The sequence below is a fragment of the Lynx canadensis genome, chromosome B4 (assembly GCF_007474595.2).
Source record: "Lynx canadensis isolate LIC74 chromosome B4, mLynCan4.pri.v2, whole genome shotgun sequence".
NCBI classification, from domain to species: domain Eukaryota; kingdom Metazoa; phylum Chordata; class Mammalia; order Carnivora; family Felidae; genus Lynx; species Lynx canadensis.
Window position 1 is genome coordinate 54,569,134 of NC_044309.1, and position 24,774 is coordinate 54,593,907.

The 24,774-nt window shown below is 40.7% G+C and overlaps 2 protein-coding genes across 2 annotated transcripts in view; one reads left to right on the top strand and one right to left on the bottom strand.

The window, feature by feature from the left end:
* The first annotated feature begins 6,199 nt into the window (after positions 1 to 6,199).
* SPX (spexin hormone) lies at positions 6,200 to 15,215 on the top strand. The gene is made up of 6 exons (XM_030322236.1): positions 6,200 to 6,205; positions 6,605 to 6,685; positions 6,851 to 6,908; positions 7,542 to 7,604; positions 8,604 to 8,687; positions 13,873 to 15,215. The coding sequence occupies exons 1-6, from the start codon at positions 6,200 to 6,202 to the stop codon at positions 13,917 to 13,919; spliced, it is 339 nt and encodes a 112-aa protein (XP_030178096.1). The 3' UTR covers positions 13,920 to 15,215.
* Positions 15,216 to 20,045: 4,830 nt separating this feature from the next.
* Positions 20,046 to 24,774, bottom strand: part of GYS2 (glycogen synthase 2) — a 56,029-nt gene continuing 51,300 nt past the window's right edge. Inside the window, exons 14-16 of the mRNA XM_030322088.1 lie at positions 24,239 to 24,402; positions 22,437 to 22,517; positions 20,046 to 20,264 (exon numbers count right to left, since the gene is read on the bottom strand). Coding sequence (XP_030177948.1) covers positions 20,046 to 20,264; positions 22,437 to 22,517; positions 24,239 to 24,402 — 464 coding nt within the window. The remainder of the gene's footprint in view (positions 20,265 to 22,436; positions 22,518 to 24,238; positions 24,403 to 24,774) is intronic.

Genomic DNA, 24,774 nt, shown 5'->3' on the forward strand with positions numbered 1-24,774 from the left:
TTGGTGGTTGTCTTAGCTCCGGCTGCTATAACAAAATTCTGTAGACTGGGTAGTGTAAACAGACATTTGTTTCTCACAGTTCTGGATGCTGGGAAGTCCAAAAAGACAGGTGAGGGTAGACTCAGTGGTAAGGACCACAGCTGCCTTCTTGCTGTGTCCTCGTGTGGCAGACAGCTTTAGTCTCTTCATCTTTTTATAAGGACACTAATCCCATCATGGAGAGCTCATCTTCATGACCTCATCTAAACCTAACTGCTTCCCCCAAAACACAACCTCCAAATACCCTCATATTAAGGGTTAAGGTCTCAACATAATGAATTTGGGGAGGATACATATTCAGTCCTTAAGAGCAGTCAAATAAATCTTTATAATGAAATCCTAAAAAATTAGTTTAGCATTGCACAATAGCTTGCCTCATTTTTTTTTTAAATTAGCCTTATATGCAGTTTTCTATAAAATGGTCATTGCATTTTTCATTTCCAAATTGTTTAGATGTACTCAAAGAAACCGTAGGTTAAAAAGTTGGCAGTTAGAAACTGGAGAAATGTTTAAATTATTTTTCTCAAAATGGAAAGAATAGTAACAATTCGTAAGTATTTTGTGACGAAACCACTTCTGCGGTGTTTTGATTATAAATTTTGGTAAGACCAAAAATCACTGGCTATGTCTACCACTTAAGGTACCCAATAAGTATTTGTTGAATCCAATAATTGAACGTCAAGTCTTGACTATTGTCCGGCAAACCAGAAGTCTTAAATCTGTTTATCTTTCTAACCTTGTCCTCTGTGCTAAAATGTTCCAACCTCTACCCTTCTGTTACCTGTACCCATGTAAGAGATTGGACACAGAAGTAGGATGCCCCAAACCCAACAACTGGCACACATTTTTTTCTTTTTTAATAGGCTTCACACCCAGCATGGGGCACAACATAGGGCTTAAATTCACTACCACGTGATCAAGACCTGAGCTGAGATCAAGAGTTAGATGCTTAACGGACTGAGTGGTCCACCCAGGAGCCTCTGGCACACTCTTCCACAACCTTGTCTTTATTAGCTCTCAAGACCAAATCAAAAGTGCACCTCTGTCATATCTTCTTTGACCCACTATACCGAAACATCTGGTCCATCCTTGTCCTCTCAGAACTTTCCACTTGTTTTGTATTATTTGGTTATGGAAAAGAGATTCCCAAGGTTCAAAACCTTAAGTAAAAGAAAGACAGTAGACATTGGCCAATGAATAGGGAGTTTTATTTTGGATAGCAGGCCTTTTCTGTGTCCCTGAATCAGAAACGGGTAGCCCTTTGAGAAAGATACTTCTATTTGTGAGACAGCTGACCTACGTGGCAGACTGGCCCTGGCATAGAATAAAGCCAAAGTAGAAGATTGAACCAATGACCTCATTCATATATACCAAAATCCTCTATTCTGTCATCAAAGAAGTAATTTGGATATTTTATTAGTATAATAGCCATATTATCCAAGTAACTTTACCCAAAATAGATGTGTTGCCTATATGAACACAATAATCACTAACCTTGTAAAAATATGATTTAAACAGTGACCATTATTGTATAAATGGCCTGGGCACACTGCAGCCGATTGGAAGAATTCAGGTAGCATCAGTAATACAGGCAAAATGGTCTTCGTTGAATATGTCTTTAAAAAAGGTTTAACCAATGGGTGCCTGGGTGGCTCAGTCAGATGAGCATCCGACTTCAGCTCAGGTCATGATCTCACGGTCTATGAGTTCAAGCGGTCTATGAGTTCAAGCCCCGCATCGGGCTCTGTGCTGACAGCTCAGAGCCTGGAGCCTGCTTCAGATTCTATGTCTCCCTCTCTCTCTGCCCCTCCCCCGCTCATTCTCTCTCTCTCTCTCTCTCTCTCTCTCTCTCTCTCTCTCTCTGTCAAAAATAAATAAACATTAAAATTAAAAAAAAAAAAAAAGGTTTATCCAAGTTGTCTGGTGCCTGGTCATAATATCAGCAGAACAAAATTGAATGGTTTTATCCCTCAAGTGTTTTTTGATCAAGTAACTTTTCTTAGCCTATCTCTAAGTTTAGATATGTAAAAGTCCTAAAATGTTGTGATTTAACAAAAAATATATTGGGAGGCAATGCCATTTTAGAACAAATGCATTATGCCGCTTTTGATAAGACTACAATATTGATAATATGTCAAAACCATTCTCTTCGTTTGTGCGTATTACACTGAAAATGGCAGCTTTGACGTAAAGCATCTGCTTGTGAATTCATCAGCTAAACCTTTATAAACAAGCCACATCATACATTTTTCCTTCAAATTATAAATTCAAAACATGGTTTTATTGGTGATTCACTTTCCTGTCCCTCTTCCTAAAAATGTTTCTGTGTTTTTGGTAGGGAGAGGGGGAAGAGGCATTTTATTTGTTTGTTGAGTGACCTAACATTTGGGTTTCACTTAGGACTTCATTTGAAACAATATATAATTTTATCTAGTTTATTGCTCATTTTTGGAAGTTGCTACCATCCCTTGAAATTAAATCCTAAAATCTAATATTTAAAGAAATATTATGATTTTATCCAGTTTGGATGGTAACCTTTTAGTCCTTAGTTTTTAATGTTTTCCTTCTTCTAAGACCTTGGGAAACACTACAGGAGCAGCTTTGTCTCCTTCTTGCTTGACTTATGCTTTAAAGGGAATAAATATTCCTCGAGTTTCTACCTACAGACTACTTTCTATATTCCATTCTCATTTACTAACCTAACCTTATGTTCATGTCTTCACAGCTGGCAAGTCTAAATATCAAGTGCCCAAATCCTAATCTCTCTTACACAATCTATTTGCAGATAGAGAGCATCAGCCCCTCAAACTTCAATCCCAAATCAACTGTATCTGTTCTCTCCCCGTACACTCCCTGATATTTCTATTGCTAGCCATTTTCCCAGCCACACAGACTCACAAAGTTTCATTTTTGTCACTTATATCATCTAAAGCTTTACTACTCAAAATGTCTCAGGATCAGTAGAGTAACATCCATCAGCGTCACCGGGGAGTTTGTTAGAAATGAGAATTTCAGACCTCACCCTAGCTGTTCTAAATCAGAAACCGCATTTTTACAAGTTTTCCAAGTGATTCATATGCATTTTAGTTCCTGAGGAGCACTACTCTAACTTTTAGAGGAAAGGGATTATCTTGCTTATCTATGGTACCTTAGCATATGGTGGGTACTCAAGTCCTTGTTCAGTATCTGCCTATGTATGTAACTGTTTCGACTGAATATTGATATACTTTGCATCCTTTCCCTCTTGCATTCTACACATTCCTGTTTGAAGTTACCTTATGTTCAGCATCATTAATGTCCCCTTCCCCTGGTCATCTCGATCAGCATACATGTTCGGTAAATGGTTTCTTAATTGTTATTCAGACACACCAACAAACCTGATTTTAGCAGGACACTGCAGGTGGTATCACCATCCTGGAATCTGACTTTAGCCCTGTAGGCAGGCAATATTGCCCCCAGAAACTTAAACTTACCACAACCACTTCGGCACCAGAACATACTTCTCCTAATTCCCACTTTCCTCCATTTTAGCTCCAGATTTCCCATCCAAGTGGGCATGTCTGATTGGTGAAGCCTGTGTCATGTGCTCATATCCTAGCTCAAAGGGAGGCTGGGAAAGTGAGTGCCTGGCATTTTCAGCTTGTACAATAGAAGGAAGACTCTGCCTCCCACCAAGATTCTTATTCCATAATTCATAATTTAGAAAACTTTCGGAATTCCCTAAAAATGAAAGGGTTCAGATATTACCGAAAGGCCAAAAATTAGTAACACACTTCCACCATCCTCAAGCATCTACTCTTTAAAAAAAAATTCACTTTTTCTTTCCCCCTTTTAGTGAAATGTAGTGAAACTAACCCAAAAATTGTGCACACTTGTCTTTCTTTCCTCATATCCTATTCACTTTAGACCCACTCCAATATAGCTTATGGCCTCAAAAGCTATCACATTCCCAAATCCAGTGCACACTTCCTAGTGCTCATCTAGCTTGACCTTCCAACATTGTTAGATCTTCTGCTGGCTTCCATGGCCTCATGATCTCTGGAAATTTCTCTTCTTTTTTATTGCTTCACCTCAACTTGTTTTGCTGGCTCTCCTCCTGTTTATCTCTGTATGTTTGTTTTCATAGCTCTGTCCCTGTTTCCCTTCTTCTTCTTCTTCTTCTTCTTCTTCTTCTTCTTCTTCTTCTTCTTCTTCTTTTAATTTATTTTTGAGAGAGTGCAAGCAGGAGAGGGGCAGAGAGAGAGGGAGTGAGTATCTGAAGCAAGCTCTGTGCTGACAGCAGTGAGTCAGTGAGCCAGATGTGGGGCTTGAACTCATAAACTATGAGATCCTGACCTGAGCTGAATTTGGATGCTCAACCGACTAAGCAACCCAGGTGCCCCCTGCTTCTCTTTTGTAACTCCTCTTAGTCTCTAGGTGTTCTTGTTCAATTCCAATCCTTTTCCTTCCTTAAAATTCATAGAATTCTTAAATTTGAATTCTGCCTTTAGAAAAAAGTCTCGGGGCGTTTGGGTGCCTTACTTGGTTAGGTGAGTGAGCTTTGGATTCCTATTGGAGAGACACTAAAGATGTTTGTGTCTATTGGTAAACAGGCTTCATGCTTTATTAAAAGGTTGTACTACGCAGGTGCCTGATGGCTCCGTTGGTTAAGCATCCGACTTTGGCTCAGGTCATAATCTCTGGGTTCGTGGGTTTGAGCCCCATTGTCTCCCTCTCTCTCTGCCCTTCCCCCTTTCACATATTCTCTTTTCCTCTCAAAATAAATAAAAAACATTAAAAAAAATTATAGGCTGGTGACCTCTTTGCTGAGCTCTGTAGAGTTTTGCATTTCCAACTGCCTACTTAACATTTCAACTTGAATGCTTAATGCATATTTTAATTTTAATATTCAAATTTAATTTCCGTCTCTTTAACTGGCTCCTTATGAAGTCTCCAATTTCAGTAATGGCTTTATCATACCCAATGTTTAAGCCAAAAACCCAAAATTCATCCTTGATTTATTTTTCTTATACTCTCATATCCCATTTATCCACAGGTTCTACATTTTCTATCTCTAACATCTATCCCAAATTCATTTACAGCTCTCCATTCCCTGCAAGTACCACCCAAATCTAAGCCATCATCACTTTTGCTTATAACCATGTTTGCACATGAACTGGTCCAATTCTTCCTCTCCAACCTCATTTCCAAGTGCTCTCGCCTATCACCCAGTGACCAACTTAGCTTTGGCCTCATTGGTCAAACAAGCCAATTCCTATTCCTCAAACAAGCCAAGCTCTTTGTCATCCCAAGATTTTGCTTTTCTTTACTCTGCCTGTTACACTAATTCTCACTCTAACTCATCTCATGTCTGACTCTACCTGATCCTTCCAGACCCCTTCAATTGTTGCCTTCCCTAAACCAGCCCACCACTTACCTTATCACATCACCTAGCTTATTTTTACTTTATAAAGCATTTAAAACAGTTTTGAATTACCTTATTTACCTGTTTACTAGTTTACGGTATTTCTCCCCTGACTGGAAGATAAGCTTGATCACAGCAGAGAAGGTGTCTTTTTAATGCATGGCTGTGTCCCTTGAACTAAAAGAAGAAATGTCCAATACATAGTAGGCTTTTAATAAATGTTTGTTAAAGAATCGAATGGATACTTAGGTGAAGGATTGATGTAAAATTCCATTGAGATCCCCTAACCTTTTCATTTCTGCCCAAAGGATTCATCTTTAGTCATCAGTGATAGCTTTGATAGCTAGCTACCCAAAACAAGTTTGCTTACTGTATTCATTTACTTTTGATTCAGCCTGGGCTTGTTAATCATTGTCTCTACTACTACTAATAACTACTTTGGGAAGCTAGTGGGAAAAGCAAAAAAAGATGATTCTGATATATTCAGGATATCTCCTGGCTGATGTGGTCAGTATCTAAATAAGTGATGCCCACTCATCAATCATTTCTCTACTTCCTGCAAATGAATCTCCCTGGAAAAATCATCAGATCCTCTCAATCTTGAATACTGACAAGAAGTCCCTATGGACTCCCTAACTCTGCGGAAGATCCGGAGGGGTCCTAGACACTAAGATTTAAAAGCCCCACTCTCAGAACAAGATTAGAAAACTGACAGGCAAAGTTGTAGTTACCTCAGGTTCTGGAAAGGAGCAGAACATGAAGGTAAGTAGAAGTTTTACTTGAGACTTTTAAGCTATTTTATGAAACGCTTTATAGTTTCTTACCCATTTTATCTTTAATAAGCATTTTATAAGCTAACGGATATTTAAACAATATGCCTTAAAATATAAAAATCATTTGATTTTACTTCAAAAAAATCAGTCATTTGAGTGAATTAATGGAAAAAACATATTTCTACTTTTTCTTACAAAGAGAACTCCCTTGCGGATTAATTACAAGGTAGACTAGGGAATCGCCCTCTCCCCCACATGCTAAGTGTTATTAAAAATAATTATCAAAAATAGAGCACGTCGAAAAGTAAGAGGTTTGTAATTGTTCGGGTGTAATGGAGTAGAAGATCCTATAGGCACAGAAACTACTTTCTTTGATCTTTTCTTGTAGGGACTCAGAAGTGTGGTGGCAACAACCTTGGCTCTTTTTCTAGTGTTTTCTTTCATAGGAAATTCCAGCAGCGCGCCACAGGTAATCAAACGCAAACACCGAGGCTCCTGGATGTTCTTTCCCTCCCTTCCTTCTTTTCTTTTTTCTCTTCTCCCTCCCTCCCTCCCCCTCTTTCCTTCTTTTTTCTAATAGAGGACTGGGCTACATTGTGTTATTAACCGCTTTTCTCTTCTACCTGTGTTGTAGGGACTCTTTGAGAGAAGGAACTGGACTCCCCAATCTATGCTCTATCTGAAGGGTGCACGTACGTTCCAAATACTTTGCTCTCCCTACATCAATAAAGGAAGATCTTTAGGGGTGTAAGAATCCATGGGATAGATGCGTGGGGAGAAAGTAATATCGAGTGTGTTCCCTTAATAGCCGAGGTCATCCTGCAGGACAGAGTGGGGGTGGGGGGGGGTGTGGCAACGGAAGAAAAAGACTCCCTGATTGTTAGAAATTCTCCATCCTCAAGTGGAGGGTTGCTGGCTCTTGCCGCACAGGAAGACTGCAGACTGGCCTGGGAAACACCCCACGGGCTTGTGAACCCGACCACCGCTCCAAAGCCCATGCGCCGCGGCGGGCCGGGCGCGGGCAGGTACCGGCTGGGTGCAGCAAGTGCAGGAAGTGCTCGGGCCGGTCCCGGCTCGGCGCAGACAGGCGTGGGGGCAGGGCTCGTCTGGGGGCGGGCAGCGCAGGGGCGGGGCGCTGGTAAAGGGCGCTTGGTGCAGTCTGGGGGTGCGCGACGAGCGCCCGAAAACCGGCTGTCCCGCGCGGACCCAGGCCGCCGCCGCGGACCCACCCCTCCTGACCTGGGGACCCGCGGCGCGGAGCCCATTTTAACCGCGATTGTTGAGTGTTTAGCCGGCCAGCTCAGCCCCGCGTCTCGCCTTTGCAGAGGGGCGCCGCTTCATCTCGGACCAGAGTCGGAAGAAGGACCTCTCGGACCGGCCGCCCCCGGGTGAGTGAGCCAAGGAGAGGGGGGCGGTCCGGAGACTGGCAGCAGGACTCAGCGGGCAGGGCGCGCTCGGCCAGGCGCCGAACAACTGCGGCTCCGCCCCGGGAGGGACGTGGCTCCGGGGCCACCCTGGGGGAGAGCCAGCCAGGGCTGAGTCCAAGCTGGCAGCCAGGGCACCGCGCACTGGTGCGCGGCTGAGGCTGGGGCTGACGCTCCCGAGGCTGAACTGGGCCTCGGCTGCTCCCTCTGGCCGACGGGTGTGCAGAGGTCCCCGGGGGTGGGGGTTATCCAGGACAGGCCAGACCTGGACTTCACGTTCGAGGAGTCAAGGAGGAGGAGGAGGAGTGAGAACTGTGCAACTGCCCCTAAATGTACCTCCCCGCTTTTGGCAAGACCTTTACACGGTTTCCTCTTCAATGTTCTTGTTATTAAACTAGTGTTTTTCCCGGAAACTTCAAATGTACGCTCCTATTCATTACTAGAAAGGGCTCTAAAGCAGCTCAAAACCGGAAATAGTTCATAGGCAGGGGCCATTAAGAGTAGGGCCAGGGACTGTTATTTTACTTATGTGTGGCCAAGAATATAGATTATTATTTCAAACTGCTTTGAACGAATGAGAGAGGAAGTAGTCGAGACTCCAAGGAGGATCCATCCCATCCAGATGTTTCTGCCCAGACATCCCATGTTAAGCTCTGAAGGGAAAAGTTACTCAGGGTCCTTTATCCTAATGCACTCTCCTTTCATGGCATTGTCTGCAGTATATTTAAATTCCTTTCCATATATGTAATACACAGCAAAACCAATTGTAAGTAACGTCCAAGAGAAGTGTGAAATGTTTCAATTCATAAAAATCAGTCCTCTGTGGAAGGGGCATCCTTGGCTAAGGCATCAAAAACCTATTTTATAAGGGTTTTTCTATTTATAGTATATCAGAATAGGGTTTATCTACTACAGGAATATTTAAATGCTAATAAGAATGTGTATACACTTTTATTTCTCCAGAAAGACGAAGCCCAAATCCCCAACTACTAACTCTTCCAGAGACAGCAGCTCTGCTACTGGCTTCCTTGCAGAGACCACAAGAAGGTACAAATATAGTGACTGCTTTCAACTGCGGGACAGGGAAGCTTTGATCACTTTTGGGATTCTGTGTTGAATACCAAGTTGCCTTTGTTCAGATTTTTGAATATAATTAACAGTTGCCCCCCTCCACAAACAATTCATACATCTTTCTTATATAAACACTAGCACATTTCTCATTAACGTGAGTCCCCAAGAACATGAAAACATTTCCTTGAGGACACTGGGGAATTTCATATTAATTTCATAAACCAGAGCCTATTGTGACCTTATTTTCACTTAGAACTCTAGCACTAAAAATGTTCAAAGTTCAACCTCATTATATACAGTTAATAAAACTGAATTGAAGCCAAAGAGGTTTAAAAATGTTAAATCCAATTGCTCACTATTAAAGACTGGGCCAAATGAAATTGTTGACAATGAAATAGTTTTTACTTGCATATGTAGCAGTATCTTACGGCTGATCCTAATAGATTCTAAGCCTGTGTAATTTTCATTATCCTATACAGCTGCTTCTATATGAAGATTAGGTATAATTTTCAAATAGAGACACTCTGGACCACCTGGGTGGCCTGGTCAGTTAGGCATCCGACTTCGCTCAGGTCATGATCTCAGGGCTGGTGAGTTCCAGCCCCGCATCGAACTGTGCTGACAGCTCAGAACCTGCAGCCAGCTTCAGATTCTGTGTCTCTCTCTGCCCTTCCCCAGTTCGTGCTCTGCCTCTCAAAAATAAATAAACATTTCAAAAATTTTTTTAAAAATAGAGACACTCTGTCCATGTAGCATTGAAACCACTAGTTGAATTAAGGCATCTTGCTACTAGGTAAGTCAGGGCTTTGGAGTATGTAACAGACTGGGTTCAAATCCTTGTTCTGCTGCTTTACTAGCTGGATGACCCTGAGTCTTAGTATCCTTATTGGTAAAATGGAATAATGATACCCATGTGCAGGGTTGCTATGAGAGCCAGTTGGAACAAGGTACATAGTTTTAGTTACTATTAACAATAGAGGTCATCAAAGCATTATTCAGACCTAGAATGTTCCCTCTCAAAAATTGTAATGATGCCATATTGTGACATAATTTAAATTTTTAAATATTAAAAAAAAATATATATATATATATAGCAAGTGGTCTGGTGATCAAAGCACAGGCTGCTGGCCTTGTGCTCTGACACGTATGCTAATGGAGAAGACATATCCTTGGTGCCTACTATTGGATGGGCCATATGAGGAGGAAAAAAGAGCAAAACGTATTTTCCAGCTTCAAGCTTATGGTTTTCTTGGGGAAAAAAAAAATACTGATGAGAAGCAAATGCAAGAGAGTGGGATTGGAGGTCTTCTGAACTCAGTGCAAGGCCGAGGTCAACGTGGATGGGTAGTGGGGATTATAATACTTAATTGAGCAAATATGCATTTATGCCTGCTAGGCGCCAGCTAACTGGCAGGCGGAGAAGAAAGCAGATTAAGGGGAAGCAGGAATGAGGACAATCTTTGCAGCAAAATGATAGGGTGAGCAGTCAGTGGAATAGCAGAACGCAGGAGGAGTGGTTATGTTAGAGCTAGGACGACCATTACTGCTATTATTACTACTGCCCGGAGCTACTAGTTGTTGAGGGCTTACTATAATGCAGGGGGCCAGGTGCTGTTTCAGCATATGATATAGGTCAATACTTTTAGCCCTCATAGTAACCCTGGGAGGTAAGGACATTATTATCCACACTTTCCAGGTGAGGAAATAGAGGCACAAAAAGATTAAGTAGCTTGCCCACTATTACATAGCAGGTACTTACTAGAACCGAGATGAAGAATGAAGATAATTTGTCTTTGTTTGAGAATCAGTAAGAAGTCCTCTGGATTCACAGCAGAATGATGACATGGTGAAGGAGGATGAATCTGATTATGGCACACAGAGTAACAATAAAACAATGATTATGGTTCAGAGAGTAACAAGAACAGTAACAATATCTACAATATAGGAACATCTGCCTGTGTCAGATATGAATGCTAATCTTTATAGCTGAGAAAACTGAACCTTTATGAGGTGTGTTTACTTTCCTAAAGTCATGCAATTGGTAAAAAGCCACGTTGGGATTTTAACTCAGGTCCAAGTGATTCCACTGCTCTCTCCATTATATCTTGCTGTCTCTCAAATGCATTGTATCGAACAGGAAAGACCACAGATGGGGATCAGGGAGAAGCCAAGGAAAGTGAAAGGAAACCACAGGAGTGAGGAGATGAGGTGGAGCAGTCAGGAATGGACAGAGAGGCTCCACTCCGAGGTATCCTGGAAGGAAGAATAAGTAACTATTCACCGAAAGGATAAAAGGGAATCCAGAACAAGCACATTTTTGAAGTGGTATTATGGGAGTTTGAAATGGTTATGCTGGTGAGGAATGAAAATTTCTGTGGATATAATGGAAGTTCAGTTTGAGATGACAGAGACAGTCCAGTGAGTAAAGGAGTGTAGGTCAGTGGTTCTCAATTATCCATCTATGGACTGGTTCCATTGGAGTTAACTGGAGAGAGTCCTCAAAATACAGATGGCTCAGCCTTAGACCCAGAGATTCTGATTCTGTAAAACTTGAATGAGGCCTCAGAATCTGTATCCTTGGAAAGTTCCCCCAAATGATTCTGATGGTCAGTCAGATATGGGAACTACTGGAATTCAGAGCCAGTTAATAAAGAGTGAAACCATGAAAATAGAAATCTCTTCTAGGCCTCAGATATAACAGGAGAAGGGCAGACAATAAAGGATTTGCCTTGGAGAGTACCTAGAGATTAAGGGGAATGGAGGAAAGTCATATCAGTGAAGGGACTTTTAAAGGAGAAGGCAGGGATGTAAGAGGAGAACCAGAATAACAGCATATCCAGAAATCAAGAATGGAGAGTTCCAAGAAAGGAGTGATTAAAGCATCACATGGAGCAGAATGGTTAGTAAGAGTACAGAAATCAATGGAAAGGAAGATCCTGTTGGCTAGGACAGGTCACTGAATAGCAGTTCACAGGACTTTAGCTCAGCCCCTGCCCAGTGATACTACTTGCCACTGCCATGCCCCTTCTGAAACCTTGTTGAGAGCGAACTGGGGACAAGAAGTAAGCAGTGCTACCTGTCCTGGCTCTCAGGACTCTTGCAATGAAAAGGTGAGAAGTATTTGGATCATGGATAGAGGATGCTGCATCCAAGATGACCTTTACTAAATTGGACATTCGGCAGGCATGCTTACTGATTGTTGAAATGTGTTAGGAGATCGCTGGCGAAGATGGATTGAAGGAGACATTTTTGATTTGGTGTTTGGGAAGATGTGTGAAGCCAGAAAGAAAATAAATAAATAAAAAGTGAGCTAGAATGAAAGGGGGGGGGTAATTTCAAAGAGGGGAAGAAAGGGGCCCCTGGGTGGCTCAGTCGGTTGAGCATCTGACTTTGGCTCATGTCAGGATCTCACGGTTCATGAGTTCGATGTCTGGTTCTGTGCTGACAGCTCAGAGCCTGGAGTGTGCTTTGCATTCTGTGTCTCCCTCTCTGGCCCTCCCCTGCTCACGCTGTGTCTGTGTGTGTGTGTGTCTCTCTCTCGAGAATAAATAACATTAAAAAAAAATTAAAGAGAGGAAGAAGAATCTTCATTAGAAACTTTAGGAAAGGGTGTGTGATTATAGGTCCCAATTTCAAGTCTTTTTTGGAAAATAAATATAACTTAAAATTTTTTATTTTAGAGAGAGAGAGAGCACGAGTGGAGGAGAGGAGTAGAGAGAGAGAGAATCCCAAGCAGGCTCCATGCTCAGTGCAGAGCCTGACATGCAGCTCAATCCCATGACCCTGGGATCATGACCTGAGCCGAAATCAAGAGTTGGACACTTAACCCACTGAACCACCAGGCTCCCTGGAAAATAAATGTAATTTTGTAGTCATTGAAGTTTCCACAGTAGCTTGTTTCTGATGATGAAATAAGGGAACAAAATTTTATTACTTTGAATTGATGAGAAAGTTTTGGATTTACATACGATATATTCGTTACTAGCTGCCTTTAATATTTTTATTCTAAAATCCCTAAGTATTACTTGGTAGACTCTTATTTTATATAGTTAACTTTTATTTTAGTAATTGATATACAAGGATGCACTTCTTACAGAGTTTTTTTTTCCCCCTTCTCTTTAAAGAGCAGCCCATCATCTGTAATATTCTAAAATGTGCTAGCCATTCAAGTTAAAATGTAACTCAGACATTTGAATTATATTGTAACTAACTAAAGGAATGTGATTTTATCTAGAAATAATCTTAAGGAAGGTTAGGAGATGCATTTTCCTCTGGCAACTCCCAGTCCTGACACCATGGTAAGTTTTAGCTCTTCTGCCCCGTTGTTACAGTCCCAGGAACCTGCTATCATCTGACTTCTTAGCTATCCTGCCCCGGAAGTGATACCTCATGCTCTAAAGTTTTGCAATCCCATCCAGCTAACAAGTGTCTCCTCTTTTTGTTTCATTTCTTCCCCAGGCCTAGTATAGCTCAGGTAATAAGAGAATATGTGCAAAAGTATTCCCATGTCATCTTTCCAAGTAGGATGCATTGTTAATAGGAAACAGGGAAACAGTGCCTTGATGCAATTTAATGGTTCTAATTGTGGATATTTTATTTTATTTTTTATTTTATTTATTTTAATTTTTTTAATGTTTATTTATTTTTGAGAGAGAGAGAGAGAGAGCACAAGTAGGGGAGGGCCAGAGAGAGAGGGAGACACAGAATCTGAAGCAGGCTCCAGGCTCCGAGCTGCCAGCACAGAGCCCGACGTGGGGCTCAAACTCATGGACCCCGAGATCATGACCTGAGCTGAAATTGTATGCTTAACCAACTGAGCCACCCAGGCATCCCTAATGGTGGATATTTTAGACATGTGGCACACTTAGAGCAAGATATGTGGCCTTTTCAGATTTCTACCAAACATACCATATTATAGTTTCACTCATTCTAGAGAGTGACATGTGACATGTGAGTTCCCCTATGTGTGTAGATATGAGGGGAAAAAATTTTAAACCAAATCGATCAAAACACACTTATTTTGATTCTCCATAGCAAAGTGCAGGAGTTAACATAATCTAGGAGGCTAAATGTTTGTTTTTTAAAGTTCTCTTTATCTTATCTTTTCTCCTTTTAAAACACGGAGAATTATGTTTATTTTATGTATTTTTTTTTCTCACAGCTGGAGAAGAAAACTTTGATCAAACCAGAATCCTAGAAGACTACTAACCTGGGGAAAATAGACCAAATTACATTCAAATACAGTTCTGTTCTTGTTGAAAACATGAGCCATGTAAATAAAGCCTTTGGAGGCTTTTTACTTCAGTTGTAATCTTAGGAACATGCACAACCAGTTTCATTCTTTCCAGCAACAAAGGTAATGTAGAGTTCTTAGCTGAGAGCATCACCTTCTTTCATTGCTTCTGGTCCTGTTTAGGTCACCTTGTGTCTTAGTCCCCTTTAGAATTAAGCATAAGGCCAGCGACTCTTTAGAGTGTGCTTTCTTTTTGTTAAAACGAGTCTATCTTGATCTAGTGATTCTCAGTTGTTGGTTTTTTTTTTTTCATTCTGTTACCCCTTGCATTGTCTTGTCACTCAGCAGCAGATCTCCCTCTCCTTTTCTGCCTTTTTCCCATCTTCATGGGTGGGGGGATGGGGAGGCATGGCAGGATGGGAAAGAGTAGAGTGTTCTCTTAATAGTTCATCTAGGAGACATAAATTAAGAAGGGAAGAGGAAGGAGTTGACTGGGAAGAAGCCCTGTGATAAGAACACTTCAGTGTAGTTGCTGAAAGAGGGCATGATCTCTGAAGCTGGTGGAAGGTTCCACAATGGAGAGCTTCCCTTTGTGTTATTTGGGGATCTCCCTGAATTCTGGGAGTTACTGGGAAATAAGCAGATGGAGACACACTCTGTCCCTGTGTACATTGTACAAAAGGAACAAACCAGTTTTTCAGAGGTAACTCATTTTTCACAGCTAAACAGATTCAAAGAGTCTGCTTACTCTAATTAGCTAGAGTTCTAGGCTTTATTTTACCTTAAAACATTACATAAAACACCCTGATAACATCAGTACAGAGTGATATGCCCAATCTGGTTCTTCTCAAAACTTTGAACTTAGGTTCAAAACTGTCTGAAAAAAACACACACATGCAGTAACACACACACACATATCCACAGCAAGCATAATAACCTATTTTTTTGGAATTGGAATGTGATCACCATGTTAATTTTTTGACCTAATTAATTGAGAGCTATTATTGATAAATGTCATAAGTGGAAAACATTGTTAATTCTTATTGTCATCAATATATAGCCATTATTCAGTAGCTAAAGAATACCTTTATGTGAATGTATCTGTACCTTGAGATTACAGTTTCACTGTGTTATGAAGTCAAAACCTTGCTTATAAGATTTGTCTGTATCTTGTTTCATAATTGAATAATGAAACTATATTCAAGTTAATGTAACACGGATCTCTTGCAAAAACTAATATGCTAGCATTAAAAAAACTATGTGGTATTATATAGGCACCTGTCATTTATTATGAATTGACTTTAAAGTAGATTTTCTAGATAGTGCTTGTATCCAGTATATTGAGATTTTACTCATCTGACATAGACTTATACATATTGGCTATTTAAACATCATGCTTATTCCAAGAATATTTTAAAACCCTATCATGTGAAATAATTCTTCCCACAACTAAGCAGAACAACCTCAAGTATTTCACACTAAAACAGAGTTTTTAAAAACTTTCAGGAGGTATGTGGGTGGCTCAGTTGGTTAAGTATCTGACTTTGGCTCAGGTCATGATATCGTGGTCCGTGAGTTTAAGCCCCACGTCAGACTCTGTGCTGACAGCTCAGAGCCTGGATCCTGCTTCGGATTCTGTCTCCCTCTCTCTCTTCCCCTCCCCCACTCGTGCTCTGTCTCTCTCTCTCTCTCTCTCTCTCTCTCTCAAAAATAAACATTAAAGGGGCGCCTGGGTGGCGCCGTCGGTTGGGCGTCCGACTTCAGCCAGGTCACGATCTCGCGGTCCGTGAGTTCGAGCCCCGCGTCGGGCTCTGGGCTGACGGCTCAGAGCCTGGAGCCTGTTTCCGATTCTGTGTCTCCCTCTCTCTCTGCCCCTCCCCCGTTCATGCTCTGTCTCTCTCTGTCCCAAAAATAAATAAACGTTGAAAAAAAAAATAAATAAACATTAAAAAAAACCTTCGAAATAACCAACAGCTGTTAAAATAATACAGTGTTATAATACTATTAATAATGTATAGAATACCAAGTATATTATAGGCGCCTGAATTCCTTGAATGTTGTTCTGCCATACAGATGTGCTGATTAACATAGTAGTTGCATACAGGCCCCTCTGCCCAGCTGCTATAACATTCTGTCTGTCTTGGGATATTTTTCAGTTCTCTTTATTTCTATCTTTTTCAAAACTGAAATGAACAAAAAATGTTCACATTGTATGGCTTATATTTTAAAATTGGGAAATACCTGCCTGCAAGTCACATCCATGTCCTAGAATACCACTTCCTTCAGGTGGACAGCTCCCACTGGACAGGACAGTGTCCACTGCTCTTCCCTGTTTGCTTCTGTATCCTTTCTCACCTTTTGCCATCTGGCCCCCAGCATGGGCTCTCAATTACTCTTTTTTCCCCTGGGTTTCCCCAGTGGGTGCCTCCTCTCCCCCAACAGCACCATAATGATCCCATGAGGAGAGGGACAGCAGAGGCCCTGGCATGGTAAAACCAGCCTCCAACTAGCATTTCCCCTTTATCTGGTTATGAGAAATAAACATCTGTATCCTATCAACCTTGATTGGATAATCAAAATAAGTTACATTATTTTGCTTCAGCGCCAGGAGAAAGGGAAGTGGGGATGTCACCTGTTGGTTTCCTCTTACTGGACTATAAATTCTGTTAGTAAGAGTTTATTTCTAATATGACCTCTTCTTTGTATCCCTCACATGTCTTCATAGAAGTATATCTTCACCCTTTGGACCTCTCCAAGCACCTTGACCAGTCCCTCTCCTGAGTCCTCCTTGTGGGAAACTATTAGCAGAGCACTTGTCACATGTTCTAGTCTCATCAGTATATATAAAACCAGCTCTGCGCACCCTAACTCTTGACATGGAAGGAAGGGTGGTGCAATGCATGAAACATGTCTTGATGGCTGGTCAGGCACACACTATTTTCTATGGTTCCTGTACTCCAATTTATGAAGACATACATTCTTGAAAAACATCCATTTTCTTGCACTTCTGTTTCTCCCAATAAGACCATTCATTTGTGCAACAACTGTGTATAAGGCACTATGCTAGAAACAGAGTCACCTACTAACAGCCCTATTTGTTGATCTTCACCTGGCTTTGTCAGTCTTGGGGAAAGGACAGTAAATGACTGGAGCAAGGGGATGGAGTCCAGTGGCAGCAGCTGTCTGAATAGAGGACCGAGTCCAGGGTAGAAACATGCCTGGCTTTGCACTGGCTGGGGCGCTGGGTGGCTCCATCAGTTAAGTGTCTGATTCTTGATTTCAGTTCAGTCATGATCCCAGGGTCATGGATCCAGCCCCGTGTCAGGCTCTGTGCTGACAGTACAGAGCCTGCTTGGGACTCTCTCTCTCTCTCTGTCTCTCTCTCTGTCTCTCTCCCTGTCTCTTCCCCTCCACTCGTGTGTGTGTGTGTGTGTGTGTGTGCACGCGCATGTGTGTGCACACCTTCTCGCTCAAATAAATAAACATTAAAAAAAAATAGGTGTTTGCAAGTCAGTGTATTTCCATGGACTCTATCATTTGTACTCCTTTCTAATCAGAGAACTATTCTTTCATTCAGAAAAAAAAAGCACTTGAATTTTAAAATGTTTTATTAAGAAGCTATTTTATGGAGGAAATCTCATGCTTTCAATAACAATAGACTAACCAGTTACCAACCAAGGGTATCATTTGAATAGACATATTGTGCCCCCTTACTAGGAATATATTTTCATTGTTATTGTAACACTGAAACCCCTTTTTATAATGAGATCTTTCTGGCACTTCAGCAAGTGAATATCTACATTATAATACAAATCCATCTCCTATTTTCTGACTCTCTGTGCAGACCTTCCCAAACTGCTCTGCAGATGTTGGGTTAATTTGGCATGCACAGGACATATTTCAAGGATTAGGCTTTAGGTAATTTATTTCCCTTTCTCCTGGGCCCTAAATGAGGTGAGTTTGCAATCATCTTCCATTGTGACCTGATTTATGGCATATATCCACCATTCATCTACTTTTTCTTAACAATAGTGATGCGATTTGAAGTTTCAGTTTGAGAGCGAACAGCTAAGAAAGAATTTCTGAGATAGTTTTGGTGCAAAAAGGTGATTTTATTATAGCATGGGGACAGGACCCATGGGCAGAAAGAGCTGTATCTACAAATATGAGGGATGACTGATTATATATTTTAAGTTTGTGGAGGGGGGTGGGGTAGAGGTAACATAAATTTCCAAGAAATTTTTGTAAGCTGAAAGCAGGGTCTTGCAGCACCTTGAAGATTTAGCTATTGTCAAGATAAGGTTGCTTTTAGTCTTTAATGAAATATAAACATTAAGGCGTTAAGGCAGCCGTGAACCCCTTGAGGCGTGTCATGTCCTGCATCTATCAGTGGGCTGCAGGCTGTAAGGAGATTTAACATAAACTGCATTTTTCTTGCCTTTATTCTCATCAATGGGGCAAGCAGTGGAGAGCTAGATTACAGTTTTCCCCCAGTCCTGAGCCATTCAACCCAGACCCACCACGGTCGTTGTTATTCTTCCCTTGTTGCCATCAACAATCCCACACTGAACAGACTAAAACTTTTTTAAAAGCTCTGCAGATCTAGGTGAACTGATATGCCAGCCAAGGTTTTCACTGTGATCTAAATGTAACAATACTCAAGTTGTGGGGAAAAAAAAAATAATCCAAGAATGAAGGTGGTTTCTTTTTTTCTTTTCTTTTTTTTTTTTTTTTTTGCCTATTTAGAAGTAATTACATTTAATAATTTTTTTAAAGTTTTTAAATTTATATTGAGAGAGAGTGGGAGAGGGGCAGAGATAGAGAGAGAAAGAGAATCCTAAACAAGCTCTGTGCTCAGCGCAGAGCCCAACATAGGCCTCGATCCCACAAACCGTGAGATCATGACATGAGCCAAAACCATGAGTTGGACACTCAACGGACAGCCACCCAGGAGCTCTTAGGTTTAATTACATTTAAAGCAAAGATATGTTTACAATCACTCAACAATGTCCCTAAGCACATCATGGATGTGTTTAGAAACATTGTTCTTATTATAATTAAGTAGACTCTATATTTTCTTTTTGCTAATTTTTTAAAAGACAGTTTTAAATGTTATCCTTTACAAGGCACTATTTCATAGTAGGTGCTTTCTACAAGTTATCTTATTAAATGTCTTATTTACAAGACATCAATGAAAGCTTAATTGATATGTTGATATTGACATACTAATTCACTTGGATTTAACAATTCATCATTTATAGAAGACTGATTGATTGACCAAGTTTTTGAAAAAGCTTTCCTTTTAAAGAACAGAAAAATTGTTTCAGTCAGATGGCATAGTACAGATGGTAACATCTTCCCATCATTAAGTTGAGACGTGACCTTGTAAATATGCACGAATAGGTATCAGGATCTGGATTTAAGGTAGCTTGTTTTCTTACGGATTTTGATTATCTACAAAGCTAGATAGAAATTCATGGTTCTGACTCATGTGAAACATGGAAATAATCACTAAAGACTGAGTTAATTAAAATATGTTTGTAGTAGACATTCAGGGCTGAGATCAGAATCCTTTGTGGGGAAACTGGGAGGCTTGTTTGGTAGTTATGGAAGCTGTATAAATACTAAGCAAAGGATTATGGTGATGATCACTTAAAAATAAACACTAGCAAATGAAAATTCTTATTGCTGACAATAACCATTTTAAAAACATTTCTAAGAGCATCTGGGTGACTCAGTTGGTTAAGCATCTGGCTCTTGATCTCAGCTCAGGTCCTGATATCAAGGTTGTGAATTCAAGTCCCACATTTGTAGCCTACTTAAAACAACAACAACAACAACACCCCACATCTAGTCTTCCTCCTTTAATGAACACTCTTCCTCGTGCCTAAATTTACTGGGGAAAAAGGAGTAGGGGAAAATAACTTGGACTTTATTAAAATTACAAAATTGCCATTCACTTAATTTTCTCCCCTTTGGAGGCAGAGAATAAATCCTGTTGTAATGGAAGAAGAAAAAGAAATCTGTAGCATTTTCATGTCTATAAGTAATCATTCTCACTATGTTCTTACTACATTAGTTCTGTTCTACAAGCGTGGAATTCAGTTCTTGTATTCACCATGCAGCTTTTTCTTCCCACGAGGAACACGGCCCAGAGACCATGGCGACTTGATATTTAACCGATCCCTTTCAGCCTCCTCTTCCTCATTGTAGCGCTCATCCTCTTCATCTTCCACATCACTGCTCTGAGGACTAGAGACCTGAGACCCTGAAGGGGAAGGTGGAACTGAGGAAGGCCTGGGATATTTAAATCCTTCTGTCTGCCAAAGACAAAAATAAGTCACAAACACTATAATGACTTCTTGAGTTTTCCAATGCTGTAAACACTTTGCATGTGCATTTAATAAAAAAGCATAGTTGGATATTTTTTATGGTCTGTTCATGAGCTATTATCTTTGATTTATTTTGATTCTGATACCAGCAAGCTCAGGAGAGATTCATTAAATAAATAACTTCCTTTTATTATGCACTGAAATGTGCCAGGTGCCATCTATCTATCTACCTACCTACCTACCTACCTACCTATGTTTTCTTACTTATTCCTAGTAACAACACCAATAAATTTGTTTTTCCCACATACAGAGACAACTGAGGATTAGAGAGGTCAGATGACTTGCCCAAGGTCACACAGCATGACCCTGTGTTAGAGCAAAGATTTGTATCAGGGCTATGATCGCTCCAGATCCTTTAATATTAACTGTCATGTTACGCTGCTGATATTCTCAGTCTCTGTGTCACTTTTCAGATTTGCTCAATGAAATTGCAGAATATCGGCATTCTGGACATGCATGGACAGCCACCATTAGAAAGAATCCTGGAAGCCAGGTCACTTAGTTTACCCTGAAATTCCACCAGTTACTTTTAGTTCAGTTAATGAGTAAATATCACTAGATTTAATCAAATTGCCCTTCTACCTAAGATTCACTCAGATAACTCATTTGTTAAACAAGAGCTAAGCACAACTATGGGTCTGGCACCATAAGGTCACTGAGGAAACAAAGATGAAAACCAAGATTCTTGCCCTTTAACAGCACACATGCTTGACCAGGGAGGACAACTGTATAAAATAGTTGCAGCCCTCGTCACTCTGTATGTCAACTATTTGTGCACATTATTATCATGTCATACCTATACAATCACTGCAAGGTTCAGATATTTTGCCTGAAAGCAATAAAAAAGAAAAGAAAAAACGAGCTGCGTCATGCATTTAGGACCTGGCTCAAAGCAGGAGCTCAATACTTACTAATTGAATACGCTGAATAAATGGATGAATATAGGTGAATTACCATCAAGTAGAGTGACTGCCTCTAAATAAACTAAGCAATTAACCCTGTTAAAATCATGAACATGAGAGTTGGAATTTGTATTCTGAAGGGTTTTAAAAACCCTGTCATTTTCCATATGGGCAAATTCTACCTTGGGTTAACTTTTTAGATCCATTTCCCTTGAGACCTGATGGAGGTAGACCATAAGTTGTATTATTAAGCAAAATTGATTATGGTAAAAGTGACTCCTGACTGGGAGATTACATCTGAACTCAGAGGATTTATAAATACTTGACAAGGATTATAGCTTTGGGGAATCCCTGAATTTGATGACTCTTATAACTGTACATATTCTTTGTGGAGATCATGGAAGCTGTGAGATATTGGCTCCTGGGTGGGGGCGGGGGGTGGGGAGGCATAAAACTACTAAGCTAAGATAGGTCTCATACCTAATAATATAGGTTTCATCTTTTTTACACCTAAGCTTTTACCTGGTGGATAGGGTGGCAAAGAAGTGTAACTTTTGGACTGCTATGTAGACGGCTGTAAGAATGAATCCCACTGAAGAGAAATGTCTGATGCTGCCCTACTTCAAGCTGTGTTTCCTATCTTACATCCTTCTAAGAGAATGTGGTGACAAGTAGCCTATGCTGGTCTCATGAATATAGATATCTAAGTGAACTTCAGAAGAAGACTCCTGGGGGCACTGCTGACTGGTACATGAATACTCATCTAATCCAACTCCTCCTGTGGTTCCTGAATTCACTCTTTCTCTTGCCAAGTAGTCACCTGTATCTCAACATTTCCTTGGATAGTGAGTTCACTGGCTATGAAAGCAGGGCAGTTCATTTCTTAAGAACTCTCAAGAGAATGGGGGTCTAACAAAGCAGTTTCAAGCACTAAAGCAGGGAGAGTTTTAATGTGGGGGTGCTTCAACAACATGAATTAGTTGACTGTCTGCCCATCTGCATAAGGCTAACTCTGAATCAAGGGCTTTGACTTGGTCTGATCTGTTGGTTCCTCTATTCTTTGCTTTAGGGCAAAATTATGAAAAAAGTATAATAGTTTGTGTATTTAACTACTTCTAAATTCAAAGGTATTGGTAGGACTTACCATACATAAGAAATTTAGCTTTCAAAACAAATCCACAATACATAAAACACTTACCGTTGGTGGTGATGTAGGTTCCATATGGAATTTATCTGGAAAAGCTCTGCTTAATGTCAGGTACCTGGCATGTTGATAATACTGTGATAGAAAACCAATTCACAGGTTTAAAAAATTATATATTTCAGTAACTAAGTTATTATGTAAAATCTTATTCTCCTAGTTATAAAATCCATTTTTAAAGTGGTAAAACCGGGGCGCCTGGGTGGCTCGGTCGGTTAAGCGTCCAACTTCGGCTCAGGTCATGATCTCACGGTCTGTGAGTTCGAGCCCCGCGTCGGGCTCTGTGCTGACTGCTCAGAGCCTGGAGCCTGTTTCAGATTCTGTGTCTCCCTCTCTCTCTGCCCCTCCCCTGTTCACTCTCTCTCTCTGTCTCAAAAATAAATAAAAACGTTAAAAAATTAAAAAAAAAATAAAGTGGTAAAACCTATTCACCCTAAATTTAAAAACAGAAAAAAATGAGTTTATAGTTTTATTATTTTCCAGTGAATAGGTAAAGAAATACTACAAAAAGTTGGAGAGAGGGGCACCTGGATGGCTCAGTCAGTTGAGCATCAGACTCTTGGTTTCAGCTCAGGTCATGATCTCACAGTTCATGGGTTCAAGTCCCGCATTGGGCTCCATGTTGACAGCACAGAGCCTGCTTGGGATTCTCTCTCTCTCTCTCTCTCTCTCATAAATAAATAAACTTAAAACAAATGTTGGAGGGAAAAGCCATACTGACCTTACTGAAAACTCTGAATTGAGCACTAAGGGGACTGAAAACACTGGCTTCATTCCATAGAAAAGCAGTATAACATGGGGAAAAGGTGGGGTCTGAATAATCAGACAAACTGGACTTAAATTCTGCTTCAGACCTTAGGTAAGAAACATAACTTGTAATAGCCTTATCATTCTGGTTTTATTACAAAATGCAGACAGTACAATTAATCACCCAGGATTGTAAGGCACTGTCATTAGCATGTGTAGACAGTCTGCAAATGGAACATCTATCATTTTTCAGGGAGAGTTTAGCGATATCTAAACAGATCTATTATGTGAAGGCAAAGTCAACTTATTCTTTATTAAATCATCCAGTGCTAAGATATATAGACCTCTGGGTACTTACAAACCTATTGCATAATTGAAAGGAGGTATTTTCTGTACTTGTCATTTGAAAAACAAAGTTATTCCCATTCCCACTGTATTTGAGGCATATGGTCATGTTATGGCTTAGAGTCAAACAAGATACAAATGTTTCTTTAGATGTTTTCCTCATATTCATGAACCAATACCTGTAATGCATCAAGTTAAGCACTGACAATAGAGTAACTGGTAAGATCACAGCTAGCTCCTGACGGATTTGCTGTTATAAGCTCAAACTAAATATGAAGATTTGAAGTTAGGACTTTGTGAGTTTATAGTAAGTAAAAAAGTACGTGAAAACATTACTGGAGATTTTAACAATGATGGTACTAAGTTGACTTTGTAGATTATGACAAGAATCTCGATTTTTATAGTTCAGTGGGATTTTTATTTTTTTTTAATTTTTTTTTAATTTTTATTTTATTTTTCAACGTTTATTTATTTTTGGGACAGAGAGAGACAGAGCATGAACGAGGGAGGGGGCAGAGAGAGAGGGAGACACAGAATCGGAAACAGGCTCCAGGCTCTGAGCCATCAGCCCATAGCCGACGCGGGGCTCGAACTCACGGACCGAGAGATCGTGACCTGGCTGAAGTCGGACGCTTAACCGACTGCGCCACGCAGGCGCCCCTCAGTGGGATTTTTAAAGTGGCTCTCTTAATCACAGACTTGCTTACTCTGCCCAAGTATCTCCAATCCAGAAGATCGGAGAGCCTCTCAGTTCGGTTTCTCTGAATAATTCTCTGGCGGCGGGACTGTTTGCAAAATCCATAGAGAAACTGAGTCAGCTGGTTGCAGGAATCATCTGGAGACTGGAACCGCCTGTCAACAATGTAAATGCCTGAGGGGCACAAAAACCAAAGCACAGATAAACGTAGGGCTAACCTTGGAATATTTCTTCTCCCTCGGAATATTTCTTCTCCCATTCCTTACATTCTATCTCAGACCGCCACATGCATTACCCACTCCCTGACAGCCCCCACTGCCTGTGTCATCTTTCCCCTTCCAAGACTGTATTTCTCCCGTGATCTCCTCCTAATGGTTCACCACTGTCACCAACACACAGCCAACACAATGGATCTTGTTAAAAAATTTGGCAGCAGAGGAAAACCCTGGATCAGGGATTCTCCCCAGGACTGCTCACTAACCAGAATCTCTGGGGTGAGACCTGGGTGTCAGTGATTTTTTTAGGCCCCTTGGTGTTCCCACCATG